We start from the raw sequence: 21183 nt of genomic DNA on the forward strand, positions 1-21183 counted from the left end.
CCTGTTACATTATATTGTTTCATAGTTGTTTGAATGCACTAAAAAATGGAAAAGTTTACTTACAGTGCATGTAAATGTGAGAGCAAGAGCAAAATCCACACGAACCACAGGAGATCTGATGATTTCCAACTAAGGCAACAGAATCAGCTTTGAGGGAGATGGGAAAATGAGCAGAAATAACAAAAACTGCTCTGCTGACCTCTACACTGCCAGAAATAGGTTGGATCAAAGGGCACAAGTTAAATTTGGCTTGTCATATATTTATGAGAGGCAAAGGACATGATAATGGAGGTTGACGGGGCAGTGGAAACACAACAGATCATCTCTGATTACACTGTGACAGTCAATAGGTCAGGGGTGCTAAACCCACTGGGTGATGACCTCACTGGCGGCCGGTGCCAAGAGTCTGTAGTAGTCAGGAATCCAAGGACGTTTGATCTGGGACGGTTGCAAAAGGTCAAAGGTTATGCCTGGCAGGATCTGACACACTCCTCTTGCAAAAACAAGTGGAAAAGCAATTGCACTGACCACCCGGACTGTAGAAACAAGGCATCTCAACGGCTCATCTCCAAATAATTATTTCAATTCAAGTAGACATTTAACAGATTCTTTCATCCCACAACTACTACTTTCAATTATGTTTGAGTACAACTAATCTTTAATTTTACAGTTACAGCCAGTATTTTCTGTAACCATCCAGTAGTTGTATTCATTATAACTTACAATCCAGTACATGCTATCAAAATAAAATAGCAATGCGCTAGGTTTGTTTGTGGGTTGGTTAGATAAAATAAAACATAAAATGTTGTCAATATTCAGCTCTTGAGTTTGTGGAAATTCAAAATTAAGCACATACATACTTTTTCTGTTTAAATAAACTGGTTTTATACAACATATTGTGTGTCCCAATAAATTCTCATGCTAAATAAATATGCTAATGCTAATAAATGCTTCACAGAGCTCTCATTCAAACATCATTTTCACTATTCATAGTCTTAAAATGGACTAATTTTCTTGTCATCCACCAAAACTGACCTACTAACTGACAAATCTCAATAACAATTCATGGATGGAAACCTCAGCTGAATCCAGAGGATGACGAAGCCACATAAGGGATATATTCTCGACTAATGCTTAATGTACAAAATATGATGGTAGTTATTTTATTTGGCTTTGTTTTACAAGTTAACAAATATGAAACCCTTGTGAAGTACATTTTGTACTAATGTAACTTTGTACCACCCACATTACACATGGCTATTTGTCACTGTAGCAGTGGTTGGATACCACACTGATCGCATCCATATGTTAATAACGATTCAATGAAATACAATGATCTGGAGAACATCCCATGAGAAGATCTCCATTGTTTTGGTTTAAGGATGTAACTTAAATGTTCTCAGACATAAAATGCCAGCTGTACAACGTCTTTGCGAATCCGACTATTGCAAAAGCAAACACTTAAGAAGCAGAAGTAAAATTATACATGCTTCATGTAGTATATTTGGTTTTCGTTCTGCCGTTTATAAAACGCACACCTGTTCTGTTGCTCTTCGATTTCAGAGTGTAACCGAACACTTAACACACTAACATCAGAAACCACAACAGTTTTTGTTGTGAAAGAGTGGCCTTCTGGTTCCTTCATTAAAAGCATCATCTGCTCTAGGGGTAGAAACTTTACTATGTTGAGGATATAACCGATTTTAATGAATTAGCTTAAAGCCATAAGGACTAAATTAAAAGATTGATTTAACTTTATATTGAAAGAGGGGATGTCTTTCCTTTCAAAGAAAACTTCAAGGTTGCCAGGTCTGTGCAACAAAAGTAGTCCAATGGTCGCTCAAAACGTAGCCTAAAAATAGCCCAAAGTGATTTTCTCCATTGGGCGGCTGAATTCTTTACTAAATTTGTACATCTGGGGGGTGTTTTGGGGGTGTTGGAGAGTCGAAATAAAGATATATTAGGTTATACAAAGATTCTTGCCTTAAATGTTGCTCCTGGCTACTTATCTCCCCAGAGACTTGTAAACCAAAAGAGGTCGAAAGACTGAAAATGTCATATCCTTGTTTACCCAAACTCTGAAACAAGACCTCACAGTTTCAGTTTAATTGGCAAATTTGTTTAGCAAAGCCGAATCTTCCTGAGTTTAGATTTATGTACATAAAGGCTACATAAGGATCAACGTCATTATCTCAGCACTACTATAGATTTGGATGTACTTCCAAGAAAGTGGGGGATACATTTCTTACAGCAAGACTTTGCATGGACAAATAAACATCTCACAACATTCCTTATAAAGTGGTATGGCATTTGTGAGCTGAGGGTTTACAATTACGCAGCTGTTAAATGTAAAGCAGCGATCCTTTTGTTCCTGTTGAAATAAACTGCAGCACAAATGCTGTAGGACTTAACACATCTGTTCCGTTCTGAAAAGTTTAATTATATAGTGGATAAACACTATTCCGGTGTACAAAGCCCTTGATTATTAAAACGCAGATGTCAGTGGGTTTATTCCAAGTCAGTAAACTATAGTGTTCAAACTGTAAATAGCTCTCTGGTTTAAAAATGGGACGCTGAGCAAGTTTGCAGGTCTAACACACCTTTAGAAAACAATCTTGAGGTGTTGGCTTACGTCCCTGATGGTTTTAAACTATTTATAAAAGGTGTTCAGAGCTAGACATTTTCCACTTGACTTAAACCATGAAATGCAAAATAGTTCTAATAAAAGCCTAAACACATATCTGCCCAAGTGAAAGACTATTTATAATTTCGTTTAAGAGCTTGTGATTTTACCAGTGGCAAAAGCTGATGAAAGAGGGTTTTCAATAAGCCCTGAAGAAAGTCATGACTCAAACCTTTGCTTAGTATATATTTTTTTCATTTTCTATGCTGCAATCTCCTTATATAATGGTAAAATAAACCAGATTTGGATTTCCTGAAGGAAATAACTGCACTTAAAAGGCAGCACAAAAAAACTGTTAAAGTTTTCTCTAAAATTATCCAGACACAGAAAAGAAAGCCAGAGTTCTGTTCTAAAACCTAGTGTGCTGCCTACTTAGTCACAGGCACACTCACAACACAAAGCTTGTTCCAAATGTAGGAGGGAACATTGTTCTACCTTTTAAGGGGCCATTTACACAACACCGTTTTCAACTAAAAATGGAAACTTTTTATGAGTTTTGGACGTTCATTTAGACTACACAACAATGGGCCCGAAAGCGCAAACTTTTAAAAACGGGTTTCAAAGTGCAATTTTTGAAAACGGTACTGTTATTATCTCTGTGAAAACTACTATGAAAAAACATGAATATATGAAAATGGTGATGCCATGCACATGCGTATTACTGTATGTGTTCAGTCTATAGGCGCGTAGTGTTTCTTTACAAAGTGACATCGCCAACTACTGGCCTGGCATGAATAATTTTAGTCATTTTCACATTGTTGTCTGTACGCAAAAAACGCAAAGGAAAAATGTTTCCGTTTATAGTACATCGTTGTCATGTAAACGTACCCTAAGTTTTTTTTAGTTTACGAACATGCTGTCAAACTATTGGAAAATCACTGTAAGAGCTTAATAAAACACAGTGCAAGTGTGCATTAAAATATTATCCATAAACTCTCTCTCTCTCCCTTGCATTATCATCAACGAAGTACACAGAAACACTCGTTACAACTAACAGTAAACAAATATATAAAGACCTTATGCCTTTTCGGGTGGTGCTTAATAAACTGGTAAACTTTATATCCGTAAATCAACTCCGATGAACTGTAATAAAGTGCTCTCACCTTCATTACTGCCGTATCCAGAATCACTCTGGAGGCTGTAAGCTGGTTTGTATTGATCTATCCTTGAGTAACATATTTTTGGCACAACCTCTGTTTTGTATTGTCCCTTTGTATTGACATTCGTTCACAAAGCAGTCCGATGTGAAATGATTCGCGCAGACATATACAAATTTCGGTAGAGTTAAGGGAGCATTTTTTTCGAAAACAAAATTAATCCATCTCGTCTTCAGCGGCTCAGATTTAGGAAGTAAATGGAGAGAGCTATGTGGATGAATCCATCCAGCTACAGAACACCTAAAACGCTTGGAAGATGTTCTCGTCAGTGCAGCAATGGCGGACTGTGTACAACTCGCTGTGAACTCGCTCAGGGCGGTTCTATGTTAAAATGGCAGTGTCTGTCAACATTCGTGGGCGGGGCCTGTGGTTCATGTGATGTCACACTGCCAGGGAACTGGAAACGGCTTGTTCTGAAACACTGCTTATGATTTATGGGGATTAAAAAAAAAGGAGTGGTTGGATTTTTATCATTATAGGGTGGTTGTGTACACACACTGCCAACACACATTTATGTCCAAACATGCAAAAGTGAATTTTGCATAATAGGTCCCCTTTAAATCAGCTAAGACCAGCAAACAGGATTGTTTATTTCCATATTTTCAATAGGGACCATGACAGGTGAATCCCACAAAAAAAGACGTTAAAAAAAATGCTAACAATACTGTTGTTTGTTCTAGAAACATTTAAGATTGTGTCGAGCAAACACTGCAAATGTACCATGACCACAAGCATGTGTTTAAAATAATCTGGGGAGAACTCTTATCTCTCTCATGTGCCTCTAAAACACTGCACCCAAAAACAGGGTCTCAGCGAGTCTGTAACAACTCTACCAGACCTGCATTCAGTCTACACTTAAGTGAGTGTGACAGTGGATTCAACGCAAATGCTTTCCAGCTTTACCCACTTTAACTGGAAACACAATGCACGCTCTCAGCAATTTCTGGGAGACTCGTGATCAAACATTGGTCATACGCAAGTCTGCTGGCAAACAATGCATGAACTGAGAGAGCACATGTCTGTGGTTGCAGAAACCAGACTAGCATGCGTTTACATCATCCGCCACCCAAATCTGACAGCAAGGTACGATCCAGACGACAAAAGCACTGGCGGTTTAGTGCTATTTCCTTTCTGGCCAGTTAGACAGGAAAGTACAGGCTGGGCTTTTCACACAGGTGCAGCTATAAGCAAGCATGTTCCAGCCTCAAATGCAGAGGTAATAAATAAAAAATAACCCTTGGCTTCATTCCATGCTGATTCTGAGATGTTGCCCTTAGGGGCTGTAAAACAAGTAGCCGCTGGAGCCAGTAATCTGTAGGTAATAATATAAAGTAGAAAAACATGCAACGTAACATCATGATTCAATATAGACGTCTCGGACGGGAGTAATGTACCTTGTTTTTTAAAGGTTCTGAGACTCACTGGAGCGTTTCCATTAGTGGACCATGCAGGAACTATTTAAACATAACTATAGGCATGATGACGCTTCGGACTGCATCTAAAGTTATCCCTTTACAATGATAACCATCTTTAAACATGGACTCTATTAGCGGGTATGGAAATAGAAAACACAGAACATCTGTATTCCTAAAAAAAGAAAAATATTAGACTGCAATGGCAGTCCACAGAATGGAAGTACTGTATGCACCAGGTTCTGCTTCTTGGCACCAAGGCAAGCGCTCCCGGTGACCTGTTCAGTGGATTAATTAAGCTTCCAGAAGAAGCCAAGTGTGATGCAAAGCCATCTTAGGATAATTAGCATGATATGATATGCTATTATGACCTCAGCATTGAAGTCCCTCTTAAGACGCAAATATTGAACCACAGCCACAAGCAACATTGTGGCTGCAGCAGTAGGAGGATGGAATGATTGGTAAAATCGGTTGAAGTGGTTAAACTTGAATGATGGTGTGGTTGAAGGAGGGTTATATTACAGTTATTTCTGGACTGTGAGATCACCCTCATAATCCCTGATGTAGGGTCTCAATGGTTGGTCTAGGCGGCTAATGTGGGAAAAACTCCACGTCATACATGTCTTTCTGGTTGCAAATTTCCGAAGTGTCCTCATCGAGCTCAAAGGATCTGGCCTAGAAATAGGGTTCATATAAACCACTCAACTGTATTACAAAGTTTGTCAAACCCATGCCACACATGTCTTAAGAGATTTAGATGCCATCAAATCCCAGTCAATTTAGAAGGTCTTCAAGAATTTAGACGTTTTTTGTACATGGCACAGCATGGAGAGGAAGCAATGATGCATCTAACCTTTTATGCAACACTAGTATAATTAGGAATGCTAACGATTAATTGACGATTGATTAATTGTCGATAATAATTTAATCAATAAAACTTAACAATGATCGATTAAGCAAGGTCATCATTAGAGAGCGTAGTTTAGAGGTAAGTGACATGACAAAACACATGCTGCAGATACACGAGGAAAAATGAAGAGAGCACGAAGTAGTTACATATTCTAAGTGTATTAATGTCATCAAGCCATAGGCTAGCAGTTTATTTCGAAATAATTAACCAAGGGTCGAAAAAAACTTAAACAAGTGATTTTACGCAACTACTTGTGTAAAGGACACAATAAAAGTACACAGAATAAACAGGTAATATCCTGGATGATGATGATCTTCCAGCGTTGTTTCAGCTGTGCGCTCCAATTCTATGGCACATGGTAAATCAATCTGAGCGTTCAAACCAATCCAAGCATGCTCCAGTTGTAAAACAGTGTCCGACTGGTCTAGACCAGGGGTGTCGAATCCTGCTCCTGGAGGGCCATTGTCCTGCAGAGTTCAGCTCCAACCCCAATTAAACACTCCTGACCCAGCTAATCAAGGTTGCATACTAGAAACTTCCAGACAGGTGTGTTGAGGCAGGTTGGAGCTAAAATCTGCAGGACAGTGGACCTCCAGGACAGAGTTTGGACACCCCTGGTCTAGACACATCATCCCTACCCACTATACCTATCCACCATGTCAGAGATCCAGTTTCCATTGGTTGAACTTATGTCTTATGCTGCATTTGGGCTCGTTTGAGACCACCTGCTCTAAATAGATATATGATTACTATGGTTTACTAATGTTTCACAAAGTTACAAACCAAAACGTGCCACAAAAACATAATGTGTATACTGTTTACATGTGCGTCAGTGGTGATTTTTCATACAAATACTTAGTACAGTTTGGTCTCTAGCTGAAACAATGCTTGTTGTATTCTGCTAGTGGAGTTAACTCTGCTAGTTCTCAATAATATATGATAAGTCTATCTGTTATGTAGTCAACAACGATTTTACAGATGACATTTTTTTAATGTAACAGCAGCAAACACACCGTGTGCTGATCATGCTGAATTTCTGACACTGTCAGAAAATGATCGTAGGCTGTCTTTGATCACAAGACCGGGAAAACGGCTGTCTTTGAACCTCTCTCACTGTACGACATAGGACCACCGATTAAGAGCCACGATCACAGAAATCGCCACGATTGTTTCACGATGGCAATCCTTTGTCTGGGACAGCCAAAAATCGTGCAGTGTATCCCGGGCTTAACAGTGTTGGGGAAAGTTATTTTTAAAAGTAATGCATTACAATATTGCGTTACTCCCTAAAAAAATAACTAATTGTGTTACTTAGATCATTTTTATGGAAAGTAGGCCTAATGCGTTATGTTACTTTTGCGTTACTTTTTCTCATCTGGGCTGGGCTGTTTGTTTTTATAACAACAAAAAAGTTCTATTTTTGCCAAATGTAAAGGCCCTTTCACACCAAAAGTGAAATGAATAAGCCTCAGGCTGAAGGAAATGCAAATTCACGCCTGTACAGTAGAAGACGCAAACAAACAAGCCTTTCAGCTGCTGCCATTCTGGAATACAGAAGAATAGGATTTAGGAGAAGTAGTAAATGAGTAAATGTATGATCGATTATGGGAATTTATGTAAACTGACATCCCTAGGTGTAATTCAGATTGAAGTTCCCATGTTCCATGCTGACAAAAGGGCAAAGTTAACGACCATCCAAGTGGCTGAATGGGGATCTGGGTGATAGGAAAATGGTGACAGGTAGCTTTAGGAATGAGATAATTGGCCTGCGGTTTTGGATTTGAGAGGAAACTAGATAGGACGCACTGTAAAAGCTTAAGAAACATGCCACAAAAGCATTAGTGAGGTAATGGCTGATGTTCCCACTTGGGCAATTGCAGCAGGGCGTACTTAATTACAGTGCAGGTGACAGCTGATTGCTTGACTTTAAATGCTTCAACTTTCACTGGCACTCCAAAGAGTTAGTCAAAGTAAGCTATAGTTACAGGCTGACATAATATCTGGCTTCTGTGCAAAACCCAGGGGCAGCGGTAATTGTTTTCAAAGCAATGTTCTGCCCTAACAGTTCTTGGGTGAGGCTAAAAGGAAAAGCTCACCAAAGATTAAATCATTTAAAATCTTCTTCCCCATAGCTCTCAAATCTTATTTGGGCATATTAACATTTTGCACATTAAAAATGTTTTGTGCCGAATTTAGCACAAATGATACTTAATCATGGAACCAATGCAAATGAAATTCGAGAGCTAAAATGGATATGATTTTCAGTACATAACAACTTAAATTTCAGTCTGTTGCTATCTCAACGCTATACAACGCTATCTCATGGCTTTACAAGACTTACAGTGCACAAATATTATTGATTTCAAAGACAAATAATCTTTTTATGATCCAGAAAGACTGAAACTTTAGCCTGTCCGCAACCTGCAGGGCTTTGCAGGAGGGTATTACTGCTTTCTCAAACATGTCAAATCTCATTGAGACTGCAGAAGTCTGAGGCCATGAGAGCCTCGGTGAACTCAAGGTAAAGTGCTCTTAGATTCTGGTGTGTGTTCACAACTGACAGTACAATGATTGAAAACACACTCAGGACACGAAATAACCATTTCCAGCACTTCTTTTTTTACTAACATGGTGTGAGAATAAGCACTTAACTTGATGTGTAACCCTCTGTGGCACTGTTACAAAGTAGGGATATTCGTAGAAAAGGTCATCTTAAGAAAAAAAAAATGCTGCCTGGAGCATCAATGAGATCACAAAAACTTTTATAATACCTTTCCAGCAGCAACCTGGGATGAAGGCAGATCATGTCAACTCTGAGGTTTCCCATGACAGAGCATCCGGATAATTTCAGTCAAGGTCAGAAATATGATAGAAACACCTTCTGTTTTTTTGCTGTCTTCTCATTGGCAAGACAATCACATATATCTATAACATCAAACATACTATTTTTATGAAAGAACAAATTAGAAAGAATGTCCAAAAACCAACATTTAATATGGTGTAAAATAAATATACACCGAGCCGACCAGGAGACTTTAAGAGATTGAAGATACAGTAGATGACACTACTTAATCTCCATAAACCAAAGCGGTCTCAAACTGGTAATTTCATACTCACGCTCCAGCTCTTTAAATCGATACCACATGCCAAATAACTCAATCAGTGGACACACTTGAGGCACATGTAACCCATGAACCCCCAGCAGGGTTTGAGGATCACTGGCTACCCTCATAAGTGTTCCTCTAGGCCTTTACTACTATCAGCCTGCCATCTGCTCTAAATGCCCACAGAATGGAACAAATTTCATCAATGCCGCCTATAAAAATTCCTTCTTCATGAAGATATCCCCAGAGCCACTATGCAGAGCTCCCAACCACTCATTAAGATCTTTATTTGTATCACCGTTGGCCTAGTAACTGTTTGTAAGGATCTTTGGAAGGATCTGTAAGGGATGGACCAAATATTCATAGGCATCAAGCCAAATATAAAGGTTCTATTACTTAAAATGAGTAAAAAAGCCTTTATGAAGAGCACAACTTTAAATGCTTATTAATTATGCTCTGGAAAACTGTTTCAGTTGGTTTTGACCCAAAATAAACCCTATCATCACATTACAATCAGCTGCAGTTGTCTCAGATACATGTTCCAAATAATTGCCTGTAATAATTAGATTGAAAGCACAAAATCCAATATGATTTAAATTGATCCTGCTTAATATTATTATAAAATGTGGGTTAAGTCCAAAGCATGCATTGTTTGTTTAGCATGTGCAATGGGTTTTTAATGTGTAGTATTTTTAGTGCCTGGTTATAATTCCTGCAAAATCATGTTTAAAATGCATTATAATGTCTTTTAAATGACATGGTTCATATACTAGTATATAACTGAAGCTATAGGCTGTGAAATCAAGCATTTCTCGTTCTTGTTTTTTAGTTAGCTTATGTACTAGCATAGCATACATCTACCTGATTAGCATGCTAGCTTAGCTTATATTATATTAAGTATGTTTTTTGCTTCCAATATCTGTTTCCAGTTTGTTTAATTATGCAATACATAGGCATTCGTTCAATATGTTTGCACTTAATGTAATAAACACCATACAATAGTGAAATAAATTTGTCGATTTGTCGGTGTCGATTTCTTATGACACCGGACGTACTATTCTGGTGATAAAATTTGCATATGCAGACTCTCAGATACACATAAAAACTGAAGTATATTTTGGGCTTTAGACAATCAAAAACAGCCTTAAAACAATGCGTTCTGCTTTGAATTTTGTAGTATGCTTCACATTAATCTCATTGATCATTGTCACATTACGAACCAGAATCTGACACAGTATCTGTGATTTTCTTTGAAATTAAAGATTAGCTCATTATTCTTTATTAATGCTTAAATTGGAACAAATGAGTTAGGAAACAATTCATCTTAAACAAAACAAAAAAAAATGTTCCAGGTTCAAAACAAGTTCAACAGCATCTGCAACTGCATCTGTACATTAATTTTGACTAGTCCCTCCGTTTGTCCAAACAAGTAATGATTGTGTTTACAGTAAAGTACTTAAACAACGAATGTTTGAAGGTCCTTGGCTGTCTGCAGTTTTCTAATGACTGCACAGATAAAATATGCTTTAAATGGAACAAAAGCTGCAGGTTTAACCTGCATCTCAATTCTTTGCCTTGACAAAAAGATGCTATAAAGTTTCTCTGTGTGAACGTTTAACATTGTAGACCACTCAAGAGTAGCCAAGGGAATAATTACCAATTTTGTGTGATAAAAAAATATTCATTGGGTGTACACAATTCAAGCTTGAACAAGTGATTTTAAAAGCCAATAAGTGTAGGAAACTCCCTCTCTGTAATTTACTAAGGTGATTTGAGAATTCCACAGAAGTCTCAATAAACAATTTGAGTCATTGTGGTGGAGAGGTGTAATCCCAACACTTGGAAATAATTGGTGGAAATTCTTGGAAATTTCTGTTTCTTCATGTCAGAGTTGAGGAAAACAATGATTAAAGTGATGTTGAGCACGCCCATGACAAGAACATACAAGAAAATGAACAAGGTGCAAATACCAAAATTACTTTTCCATATACATTAAGGCCTGGAAAAGCAAATAACATGAGAATCCAAGTCTTTAGGGCAGTTAATAAGGTAATATGGAACATGACCTGAGCTTACAGAGTTCATGAATCACACTTACTTCAGTTTCCAGTGGTAGATGTCAAAGTCACAGGATCTATGAATGGAGGCCCTGTTTTTTCAACTACTAAACCAGCAGGCCAGAATGTGGCTCCCAGCAATTATACACATGAGTCACATCCTGCAGGAGTCTGAGTCTCCACATCATCCCAACTATTAGCCGACATCACCATCTCAGCAGACATGCTGAGACTACACACTGTCTGTGTTTAAAGTTGGTCTACCACAAGTGTATGTCTGTGCACTTTCCTTTGTTAAATGATACCAAACCCTTGGTGATTTTCACATGTACACAGTATGCTCACGCGTAAGACAACCCCTCCAAAAAACTAAATGGGGTTCTATAAAGCAGTATATGTCACTGATAGTATAACACAAATATTGACCCTGTAAAGCCTGACTTATGAAATAATAATTTAAAAAAAATAATAATAATTTAATTGAACCTTTAGACAAAAAAAAAAAAAATATATATATATATATATATATATATATATATATATACACATACATACATATATATATGTATTTTACTGGCTCTAAAATGTCATGTAGTGCAACCAATGTTTCCTTATTCCTATATATATATATATATATATATATATATATATATATATATCTTTTACAAATATCATGAATTATTAATTCATAAATATCATTTGGTTTATTTTGGGAGTCGCACCACATGACATTTTACAACCTGAAATAACTTTGCCTTTTCATAAAAAGGTCAAATTATCTGATATTACGAACCTTCACACACAGTCATGACAGTCTGTAGGGATCCACTCTATGACATTTTCTTTTTTATGTTATTTTTTTTCCCCAATAAGCAGCAAGTTATGCTTCCCTTAACTCACACTACTAATAAGAGATCCAGAGATAATGAAACATCACTCAGTGGTATGGGACTCACACGGCAAACTTTCCAGGAAAGTGCTCCGAAATGTTCCAACACTGGAGAGGCTAGTGAGGTTTATTTATGTATCGATCCTGAGATCCCCTCAGCTTTTAGGCAAATCCCACAAGATTAAATACATGAGAGAGTGAAAGTGCAGGGCAAAGTGATTAGAGTGCCAATAATCTCTCCAATGTAACCATCCGCTAACAATGGAGTAGTGTACTTTACCCCCTCACCATACAACTGACCTTCAGAAGAGATCTTGGGAGTTGAGAATGAAATCGGGCCTCCCCATAGGGCCATCTAACGATCTCAAAGAACAGAGTTCATACTGAGCAATTGTCTTAAATTTAGGCAGTAAAAATGAAAGAAGGGGGAAGGTCTGTCGGTTATGTACTTTTAAACCAACAGAAGAACTTCAAATAAACTTCAAAACTTGCTCCCAGTGAATTACTGCATAAGAAAGTAAGCAAATAACATATATTTTTAATGTCAATAAAATGAGCAAAGAAAAATGATCCCATGACTTGAATAGGATAATGTTTGTGTCCAAAAAAACAACAAGACTGATTGTTTTTCCACACTCAAATGTGCTCCTGACATCCATCCTTCTTTCCAACAGTCCTCTACATCCTCACACTAACATTCCGCTCTCAGGTACTTGTTGACGCCAATGTGAGCAATAATTTTCTGTGTAGGTGTCCTATTACAAACAGATGCGGACATGTAGTGGAGTCTGTTCCAGGTCAATGCAGGGTCGTGAAAATTAAAGCCAACTTGCTCGCCATTTATAAAAGAGGCAATAAAAAAGTGCTGTGTGATGAAATGAGTGAGATGAAGGAATGAACATCTTAAGAAAGAAGCAGTAGATTACGTTGAGGTTTTCTGAATGTTGATGTCCCCTTGCTGTGTGTGACCCCTGAGGTTATGCTGAATGACTGCTAGTAATTAAAAGCCACATTTAAGTAATGCATACTTCACTTGAAATACCATCTTTAGTGCCAAAAAATGTAATTTTCTTTCTTCTGTGGAACACAAGAGATGTTTTGCAAAATGTTCGCACAGCTCCTTTGCATATAACGGAAACATCAATGATCAGGGGCTATCAAGCTTCAAAAATGACAAAAAAAAGTGCAAGAAAAAGTTCACGACTCATGCGCTATATTCCAAGTCTTATAAAGTCAAGAAATAGGTTTGTGTGAGAGACAGACCAAATCTCATTTGCATATTTTTGGCAATGGAACATCATTGACATCAAACACTATTTAAGTGAATAACTTCTTGTTAGAGCGCCCACCTCCCATGCGAATGGGCCCGGGTTCACGTCCCGCTTGGAGTGGGCAGGTGCGAACTGGAGGGGCTACATTGGTGCCGTGACCCAGATGGGAGTGAGGTTTAGGGGGGGTGAGTGTAACAGACGTAGGCTAGTAAGCGCTGAGCTCCTTGTTAGAGCGCCCTCCTCCCATGCGGACGGGCCCGGGTTCACGTCCCACTTGAAACGGGCAGGTGCGAACTAGACACGCAAGTCAAAACATCAAGATAAGTGTACTTCATGATAAAAGATCATACAAACATTATGATCTAAAATGTACTTTAAAGAACTTAGTTTTTGTCTTATTACAAAGGGCACTTTTTAAAACTGTACTTAAAGGGTTAGTTCACCCAAAAATGAAAATTCTGTCATGAATTACTCACCCTCGTGCCGTTTTACACCCGTAAGACCTTCGTTGATCTTCGGAACACAAATTAAGATATTTCTGTTTAAATCCGATGGCTCCGTGAGGCCTACATAGGGAGCAATGACATTTCCTCTCTCAAGATCCATAAAGGTACTAAAAACATATTTAAATCAGTTCATGTGAGTACAGTGGTTCAATATTAATATTATAAAGCGACGAGAATATTTTTGGTGTGCCAAAAAAAGCAAAATAATGACTTATTTAGTGATGGCCGATTTCAAAACATTGATTCAGATCGCGCATCAAACTGCCAAACTGCTGAAATCACATGACTTTGGCGCTCCGAACTGCGGATTCGACCCGCTGATTCATTATATGATTCAATATTCTCGTTGCTTTATAATATTAATATTGAACCACTGTACTCACATGAACTGATTTAAATATGTTTTTAGTACCTTTATGGATCTTGAGAGAGGAAATGTCATTGCTCCCTATGCAGGCCTCACTGAGCCATCGGATTTAAACAAAAATATCTCAATTTGCGTTACAAAGATTAACTAAGATCTTACGGGTGTGGAACGGCATGAGGGTGAGTAATAAATGACAGAATTTTCATTTTTGGGTGAACTAACCCTTTAAGTGTGTTAAGAAACATAGTAATAAAATTGTGTACTCCTTTTAAGTACACTTAAGGGGCCTTTATTTCATCAATTTTATCTGATCTGCAAGATCTGAAGTACACTACAAGTGCACATTCAATAGAATTAAGCGCACTTCTTTTTCACAAGCCCCTGGTATCAATGTTTTATGGAAAAGAACAGCGTGGACATTCTGCAAAACATCTTAATGTTCGGGTGAACTATTCTTTTAATTCGGTCTATCTGCCAGACACTATACTTTAACTACACAAAAAGAGGGAACTCCCCATGTCTCAGCTGCCCAAAATAGAAACAATTTCCTCTTCGAAGTCCCACGTGCGACACACGCAGAGCTATTGTCTCTATGTAGGCAGAGGTGGACTGTAAAAGATCAAGTTTACAGCAAAGGCCACAAACATTGTGACATGTTTGTTTCACAAACATGTGAAAGTCTAAAACAAACTCATAAAATACTAGATGAATATTTGTAATGTTAAACACTGTTCTATAGAAGAAAACCATAATTTCATTTAACATAAGCACAAGAGAAGCCAAGAGTGATAGAGGAACACTGTTCCAGACTGCAGACAGCCATTTGTCAGAGCAAACAGATGTTTGCTTGGCCGCAGCATCCCGTTTTCCACTCTTTTTCAGGCTTTGCCAAAATTCCCCCAAAAGTCCTTTCATTCATCTGCTTTGCCCAACAGCTCTGGGTCTTTCCTGCGACCCCGCAGGACTCCTAAAACCAGAGCAACATGGGATTACTATCTTTATGGAGTCACATTATATCCAAAACAGTTTTATGTGGGACTAAATCAAAGAAGATCCACCGATAAGGGACTAAAAGTAAAATATGCATTGTAATTCAAGATTTAACAAGAACGGACAGAGTCGAAGACTCACATTTCTGCGACCTGTTGTTTATTTCCATTCTCTGTCTAGTGCAAAATTCTGGCCCTGTGATCTGGAAAATACAGCCCCCCGTGAGATATGCATCTGGCTTGACGAAGCAGCTTGCCTTTGCAGAATTTGCAGTCTCTTGGAAGCACACGCAATTCAGTGGTCATGTTTTCTTCTTAGTAATCCCAGGCAGGGCCATTTATTGTGCAACGAAATAAGGCAACATGCCCACACATTCCTGCTGTGCTGTTATCCGCTTAGAGTCGGTCATCCAGAAAATGTTTGGCAGAGGAAGTGCCATGCTGTCTGGCTGAGCGTGGTGATGGGCACGAACCAAACCCCACTGAGTGACTGGGGAAACCTCACACACTCACACACTTTTTTCAAGCAACGCAGGTGCACGGTTTGCTTAGTACACAAGCACTTGCATAGCTAGAATGAAGCACTTTGCTTAATCTCTAGGAAAATATATACGGTGGGTTCTATTATATACTAACATGTTCTCAAGCACTGCATATTGAATTGTGCTGGGTTGATTAGAAAGACAATGGTAGAGATACTGTGATAAAATGCTGCCACAGTGCAGTTCACAAGGCTTTTCTATGATGTTATCTTGGTTGCACCACAATAGATATGGCTTGAGCTCTGTGAGTTTCTGAAAAGATTGAAAGATAACAACAGTAACACTGAGGTCACAGATAGGACAGTATCAAAATAGGACATAATTTTGGAGACACAAAAACTGATAAAAAAAAAAATCCCTTTACTTATACAGGTAAACTGGCAAAGGAGATATTGATCAGGTCTAGTGATAAAAGTGCGAAATGCATAGTCTTTTAAGTATATCTGTCACGTTTAGTTACGTTTTAGTTGCATATTCATGAACTCTTATTATGTTTCTCTTTGTTGCCGTCGGCCTTTGTTCCTGTTTGCACATCATCCAACAGTTGTCATGGTTTGTCATTATGTTTCTAATTAGAGCACACCTTTTTGTAATTGAGTTCGTCACCTTGAGTATTTCAGGTCTACATTCACACTGTCAGTCCAAATCAGATTATTTGTGTATCGATTGGAATCTGATTGAAATTATTGACTGTCCACATTGTGTATCGCAACTGTTCAGATCCGATTTGTGTGTCCCATGCTGCTCTTTTGTTTTCCGGAATATCTTCATTGGTTTATATGACAATGACGTTGCGTTGGTAGGTATGCGGCAAAAACAACAACCGCAACATGGAGGGGTCTGCAATACAGATGATGTTAGAGTTGTCAAAAGTACCGACTTCGGTACTGAAATTTTAAAATTGAGCGCTGTTAAGCAGATTCGTTATTTCAGTACCGGTACCGAAGTCAGTACTTTTGACAACTCTAGATGACGTCTTATTTACAACACGACAATGTGTAGTCGCTACGCTGGACTGGTGCGTCTTCCGAGGCAGCGGCAGAACCGTAGGAGGCTGTACGGTTTCAAAAAATGTCTCCGTTATTTTGTCATTTTCCGCTCGTCCAGCACTTTTCAACAACACAACCTCGTTTCTGCAGCGACTTTCAGACAACATCTGACGTTAATGTTTTACGTGGTGTGAATGCAATCAGAGCAGTCAAATGCGTTTCCAGAAATTTGATTTGAATAGGATTTCAAACCACATATGAATGTAGCTCGAAACGGATTTGTATTCGTTCGAATGCTAGAATTATGCCGAACAAGTTTCATTCAAACGCATATTATACAACCTCGAACGTTCTAACAGATATGATGCTCAGAAACGTTTAGTTCAAACATTCCTAATATTACAAATCCTAATATTATTTTAATAATTATTAATAAAGGTAATCAGAGAAGGATTTGTCACTCAGATTCAAATCGGTAATTTCTAAATTTGCAAATAATTTTTAACAATTCAACTGACCCATGAGAGTCATTTGCGCTTGAATCGAACTGTTGAATAACCGTGTGCTATTTGTTTTTATGTAAGCCCGTGAGCACAAATGTGCTTTTGCACGGATATTTTGTGGCACATGATCCTAGTTTATCCTACTTCACAATTTAAGGGAACCCCCCCAATTGCTTTACACAAGGCAGATCTAACGGGACATTCTTGCTGAGTTTTGATCCTTCTCTGATTGGACTTTTTGATGCAAAACGAACTAACCAATGACAGAGCAACAGGGGTCAATACTGCTGGCACAAAAAAAACTCATCCATTCATAACCCCAAAACAAGCTGGTGCCTTTCCTTTCAGAACAGCAAACACACTTTAAGAGGAAAAAAAATATTTGCCTAGATAAATGCTGATTGACCCAGGAAAACAAACACACAAGCTGTCAATGAAGTAACAGTTGGCGCCTGCGGCCCCTGCGTCCAGGCCGAAAAGCCACATTATGCCAGGAATATGATGGAAAAGTGGGCTGTGTGGTTAAAATATCAAAGAGTGGTGGAATGTTTCACAAATATCACCCCATATATACACACATAGACATCTCTTTATGACATTCATCAACCTGGAGTGCTGACAGGAATGTGTCTGATCTCTCTCCCCGGTCATCGTAGAACTGTGCCGACTTCATCTACTGAGGTCTAGTGCTTTGCTTTTCTTTTTATTAATCACTTTCTGTCTCTGGGCAAAGGCACATGTCTGATTTGGCTAGCATAGACCGCTGCTTTCAGAATGTCACGCTCTGTTCCCATCTGTCTGGACTGCTGTCTAAGCACTGGTCTAAATATCTCAATTATTTTAGGATTTTAAGGGGGCGATTTTAAGGGTTACATCATGCAAAATGCAGAAGGTTTGTCTATGGGGTCTTCTGTGTGTTCATTTCTCTATGTCAACCTATTCTGTCTATTTATATTTAATAAATTTACAATATGGTCAAGTTTGAAAACCTGAAAGGTGTCAACTACCTCACAAAATTTACTATGAAAAACTACTGACAGTTTTTCAGAAGAAAAACCAACAACTGGAAATACAATATAGAACTCTGTTTTATGAAATACCACATGGAAAAATCTTATTTGTAATATTATGTAAATACAACAACTATATCTGTAAAATAGCTCCATCATTGGTTTAAGAAGGTTCCAGAATCTTTCTGTCGTTTTGTATAGTATTCTTAATTTATATACAGTCAAACCAAAATTTATTCAGACACCCTGAACATTTCATTCAATAATTCAGTTTACTCACTATAGTTTAAAAAATGGTAATAAAATAAAATGGTTACTACGACTCAGTTGCAGTTCTGTGGCGCTGCATTTACATCTTGAGCCACTTATAAACATACTTAACTGGGGAAAGACTAATATGAATATGAATCATTTTAAGTTAAGAAACATGTAGACAAGTTTTCTAGAGTGTTCCCCCGTCCCATCCCAGTAGGTGGCTACAGTAGCTCACAGGATTGCGTAACAATCATGTCGTACTACAAATTAAATTTCGATTCCAATGTATTTACGACGTTCACCGACAGAAAACTACAAAACCTTGTGAACGTGCATGACGTTGACCAAAATGTTCGATTTTCTAACTCAAATTTAATTTAAGGAAATTCTTGATTCTAACGTTCGAACGCTAGAAGCCGAACAAGTTTCATTCAAACACATATTATACAACCTCGAACGTTCTAACAGACATGATGCTCAGAAACGTTTAGTTCAAACATTCCTAAAACCAAAATACCTTCTATGTAGGCGGCTTGCAGTGCTTTTAAATAAGTCGTGGTCTGTCGCATCTTTAAAACTTGTACCCACCTTTCTGTACGCAAGCTGCAGGTAGTTGTAGGGAATTCTTCTATTGAAATCTTGAATGACATCCTCACTAACTTTATGCATGGACTGAGCTCCAAGTTTTCCCTCAAAGCATTCGTTTAAACAGTGAGCCCTATAAAGAATCACTTCGAAAAACTTATCAGTCAGAAGGCTGTCAAAGCGATGCTGATCTCTGCATTTCAGTCTGCAGCTGATTTTGGTCTGGCGCACTTCAGAGAAACTGTTCAGCGCGCTCTCCATGTACCGCACCACATTGCCATAGTCTCCTTTCTGAAAAGCCTCCACTCCGTTATCAAACAGCAGGTCAAACGGTTCCAGGGTGGCCGATGACAGCAGAAGTGCCTGGAGGATACATGTCAAGAAGCCGTAGATTTTGGGGTTCACATCCATCTTCGCGTAATGATGCGCAAAATAATGCGCTCCGAATGATGGATAAACAATTCCGATGAGCCTAGTGTGTACAGACTAATGAATGTGACGGCTGAACTACCGTTTTAAGCTTCAAGGCAGTTTCGTTGTCACTCATAATGAATGACCGATTACTACTAGAGACATTTCAGCAATGACCCCCGTCCCTCCCATTCATTCTGAGCTGACTCCTCCCCTTACAGCCCACACAAGAAGGAAATAGCAATAGTTGACGACCCCCAGCTGTCTGACTTTTGTGTCATTGAACAGCGACATAATTAGATTTAGAGCTTCTGAATTTTAGAACAATGAAAAGGTATTTTAAATATAAAAAAGCTGTGTCTCTATTACAGACAATACACTGATTCACAGACAGAACTTTCCAGTGAGATGATCCTCACAAAGACCTCAAAGCGAAGACCTCCAGTCGCCGTTTGAACGTCTCCCTCTAGAGGATATAAATCATACTGCAGCTCTCCTGAAAATTCAATGTCGTCTATATATCAGCCATCACAACATCCATCTGATTCTATAGTTCAGTTGGACACTTTCTTATAGTTCAGTTGGATAATTCACGCTGCGGTTCGCGTGACACTGACGTTAAACTTCAATGGAAAGTATATTTACACTGTCTTAATCGTTCCCTATCCTCTATATAGTGCACTATGTGGCAAACACCATGTAGAAAATAGTAAATGTGTGAACAAGTGACCGATTTCAGCCGCAAATATTTATAATTTTGGGAACGGGGCGCTTTAATTCTAGAGAGCATTTGATTGGACAGAAGATCTGATGAGAAGTCCGTGATGTCATGAAAATCCATGATCCATAGTGGAATTGAGAGACTATAAATTTTGAATGCTTATATCTCCTAAATGTGAATTTTGTCATCGTTTTGGAACACACCAGCTTATTCATAACCTTAAGACTATTCATACTAAGCTAAAACTTAAATTTTGATTTCAGGGGGACTTTAAGCGTAAGCTACATTATTCAACAACTTATGCCAGACCAGCCACAGAAATAGACACCATTCTACTTTCAATAACCCCTCCATTTTTGCTGAACCATGATTTTACCTGTCAAATAGAAACAAACCAAGGAAGCTCGGCCTTTCATTTCAAGCACCTTGATTCTCTCGCTCCCTCCAGCGATGAAAAGCTTAGTGTACATTGTTGACAGATGCTAAATCCTGACAGATTCACAAAAACTGTTTAAACTGAAAAAAGCCTTAAAGGTATTGTAGGCAATTTTAACACTTTTTGTTATACTGGTTGAAACTCTCTTCACATCCTGATAGCAATCAATAATAGAAATTGTCTAAATATTGAAACATGTACATATATCTTCCGTGGACGTCCGTGGAAGACCAAAAAATGTTCATTCAGTCATTGATTTGGTCCGATGATACTATGTCCTACCTACCTGTCAACATATGTATAGACCAATTCAGAGCAGACGTCACAGTGACGTCACCTGCAGCTGCGTGCGCATAATGGTAGCAGAAAAATAGCAGTAGCGAGTG

The 21183-nt window shown here is 38.4% G+C and overlaps 1 protein-coding gene and 1 long non-coding RNA gene across 2 annotated transcripts in view; both read right to left on the minus strand.

Moving 5' to 3' along the window:
- Nucleotides 1-19824, minus strand: part of p3h2 (prolyl 3-hydroxylase 2) — a 48362-nt gene extending 28538 nt beyond the window's left edge. The window contains exon 1 of the mRNA XM_051910020.1: nt 19233-19824. Coding sequence (XP_051765980.1) covers nt 19233-19640 — 408 coding nt within the window. The 5' untranslated portion in view covers nt 19641-19824. The remainder of the gene's footprint in view (nt 1-19232) is intronic.
- LOC127521120 (uncharacterized) lies at nt 15056-19207 on the minus strand. The gene is made up of 2 exons (XR_007932280.1): nt 15488-19207; nt 15056-15323 (listed from the first exon to the last, which is right to left on the minus strand). It is a non-coding gene; the product is annotated as an uncharacterized LOC127521120 (long non-coding RNA).
- Nucleotides 19825-21183: the final 1359 nt, after the last annotated feature.

Source organism: Ctenopharyngodon idella, chromosome 10 (assembly GCF_019924925.1).
Source record: "Ctenopharyngodon idella isolate HZGC_01 chromosome 10, HZGC01, whole genome shotgun sequence".
In the NCBI taxonomy this organism is placed as follows: domain Eukaryota; kingdom Metazoa; phylum Chordata; class Actinopteri; order Cypriniformes; family Xenocyprididae; genus Ctenopharyngodon; species Ctenopharyngodon idella.